The sequence below is a fragment of the Lactuca serriola genome, chromosome 2 (assembly GCF_051521515.1).
Source record: "Lactuca serriola cultivar US96UC23 chromosome 2, Lser_US96UC23_V15, whole genome shotgun sequence".
In the NCBI taxonomy this organism is placed as follows: domain Eukaryota; kingdom Viridiplantae; phylum Streptophyta; class Magnoliopsida; order Asterales; family Asteraceae; genus Lactuca; species Lactuca serriola.
The window spans coordinates 120,199,197-120,201,718 of record NC_136409.1 but is presented as its reverse complement, the minus strand read 5'-3'; the positions used below and the strand labels follow the sequence as shown (position 1 = coordinate 120,201,718).

General features: G+C 34.9%; 1 protein-coding gene across 1 annotated transcript; it reads right to left on the bottom strand.

The window, feature by feature from the left end:
- Positions 1-953: 953 nt before the first annotated feature.
- LOC145089518 (uncharacterized) lies at positions 954-2,258 on the bottom strand. The gene has a single exon (XM_079027945.1). The coding sequence runs from the start codon at positions 2,256-2,258 to the stop codon at positions 954-956; it is 1,305 nt and encodes a 434-aa protein (XP_078884071.1).
- Positions 2,259-2,522: the final 264 nt, after the last annotated feature.

Below are 2,522 nucleotides of genomic sequence, written 5' to 3'. Positions count from 1 at the left end.
TCGGGGGGAAATACAAGCTAAACATCAATAACCTTGTGAAATTATACAAAAAGATTTTCAATACACTTAGAACTGATACAATTATACAGTTTCTATGCTTTTACAAAATATTTAGATATTTGATCCCTTTTATATTACCCACAGCATAAGGGAAGTTTTCAACATAATCGCAGAGTTTTCAATGTAAAACATGACTTGAATACATTAACGAACATATGAACTATAATAGGTATAGTTTATGCAACAATCATTTTATCAGTATACAAAACATAGATTAAATGTGATCAAACATATAAGCTATTTAGAGTATAGTTTATGGAACATATAGACAGTAAGAAAATTCAATGGATTCATTTTATTCTACATCTAATCATTAGAATAGCATTTTATGAGTGAGCATTCTTTCTGTACTTAAGTACTAACAAAAGTCCTGAGATTATAACCAGAGTCTCCTTGCGGGGAAACGTGAGTTTGTGTATAGATCTATACGGGATTGACAATCCCACACCATAACTGTTAGCTACAGTTAGGCCGGTAGGCCTGGGTGACAAAGTCATTTCGATTCCCACACCTGAAGAACGTCGTTCAAGCAATTCAATGGTCAAGTATGGTTATAGCAACTCATAAATTTGGTACTAAGAATATACTCCCTCCGTCCCATTTTAGTTGTCCAGTATACTATTTTGGTTTGTCCCAAAATTATTGTCACCTACTAAAAAAAGACTAGTATAATTAAGAAAGTTTCCCATACTACCCCTGGTAATAAATACGCCTAATTACTACCGTGCATTAATTAGTGGAATAAAAAAGCAAAAGACATTTGCATCTCATAATTACGTATGCTACTCTTTGCTTACAAATGCAAATAAACATTCTTTTCTTTTTTCTTTTTAAGAAAGCCAGCAACGTGTTACACATCAAATGAAAATTTGATTTGTTTTCATGTTTACATCTTACTGACTCAAATATGGAACTACTTCATCTATGAGGCTTTGTTCACACTCAATTTGTATTGGCAAAATACCTTGTCGTTCCAACCTACTTTTACCGATATGTGGTATTCGATAGTTGTTACCACCTTTAACCTTTATGATTTCTTTCATGCATGTTTGCAAAGTTAAGAAAACATTGTTAAGCTCATGAGATTGCATCTTGTCAAATGAGGTTTGAACTGCAGTAACCAATTCATCCACTATATGGAGTACCTCTTGTTCTTGAAGTGATTGAATGGCCCGAAAAAACCCAAGGTCCAACACATTTAAATCTGGACTATTTGGGGGCTGAAAACAAAGTCGAATATCAAACCCATCTTGAGACGATGCTTCAAGAAATTCGCTATCATTGACATCAATATGAGGTTTTGCATTATCCTGTTGAATGAATATTGGACCAGTATGGTTTGGAGGCCATTTAGCTTTAATAGCGGGTAAAACTTTTTCAATCAACCACGACCTCGTTATTTCTTTAGTAACCGATAAAATTGGTTTTGCCTCCAATGTTCCCGCAACACGGTTCTTGCTTGAACGCTTAGCGGGTTCTTTTGTTGTAAGTGGGAAGATGCCAATCTTTCCGGAAAAAATTTCATTTCCTAAGGCATCAAATCTTGGCCGAGCAACCGCTGCGAGAAACATGACTTTTGTAATGAACTTTTTGCTTTTACATGTTCTCAACGGTTCATCCTCACCGGGAACGAGGTAGTATCGTTTTGATGATCTTGATATGTAAAACCATTTTTCATCAATGTGGATGACATTAAACATATCATGGAATGTGGTATTGGAATTAGGTAATGACCGAGTGATCATAGATAAACAAAATTCTAACCTCTTTGTTTTATTTGCATCGGTAAGGTCCGGCTTGATAGCATTTGTGTGTGGTCTAAGGTCACCTTCTTTTATTCGTCTATGCAAAGTTGATTTTGCAATACCTAATGACTTTGCAATAGACCTAATGGTAGTTCGACGACGTAATGGAATTTGTGAAACTTGATTCAAATCGAGTTGAACCCTTTTTCGCCCAACAACTTTTAGCTTCTTTGAAGAAAAATCAATTATTGATCCATTCTCCACTTGAAGTTTAGCCCGATTCCAAATACGACTTACGGTGCGTTTAGAAACTCCGAAAAGTGCAGCTACATCATTTATGGAACCCCTTCTTAGCTCTCCATTAGAATTGTGCTGCAACAAGGCTTGAAATATATCTTGACGTTGGGCATAGGTTGTGTGTTTTTTAGTCAATGAAGTTAAAGTGTTCTCCATGACTTACGTAGGAAAAAAAGATGAAGGAAAATGGTTTATAAAGATTCATTGAATTGTTTTTGGTGGGAGAATTTGGAGCCAAATTTTGCTACTGCACGGCTTAAATTTTTTTTTTCATTACGAGGTAAGTTTGGTTTCAATTTACAGTAAAACAAAAATTGGTGGGAACATTTTGCCTCCAAATACTTTCATTTTCCGATTAGTTAAATTAAGCATTTAATGGTTCTTTAATTATTTTTGTTTTTCTCCTTATTCCATCGGAGA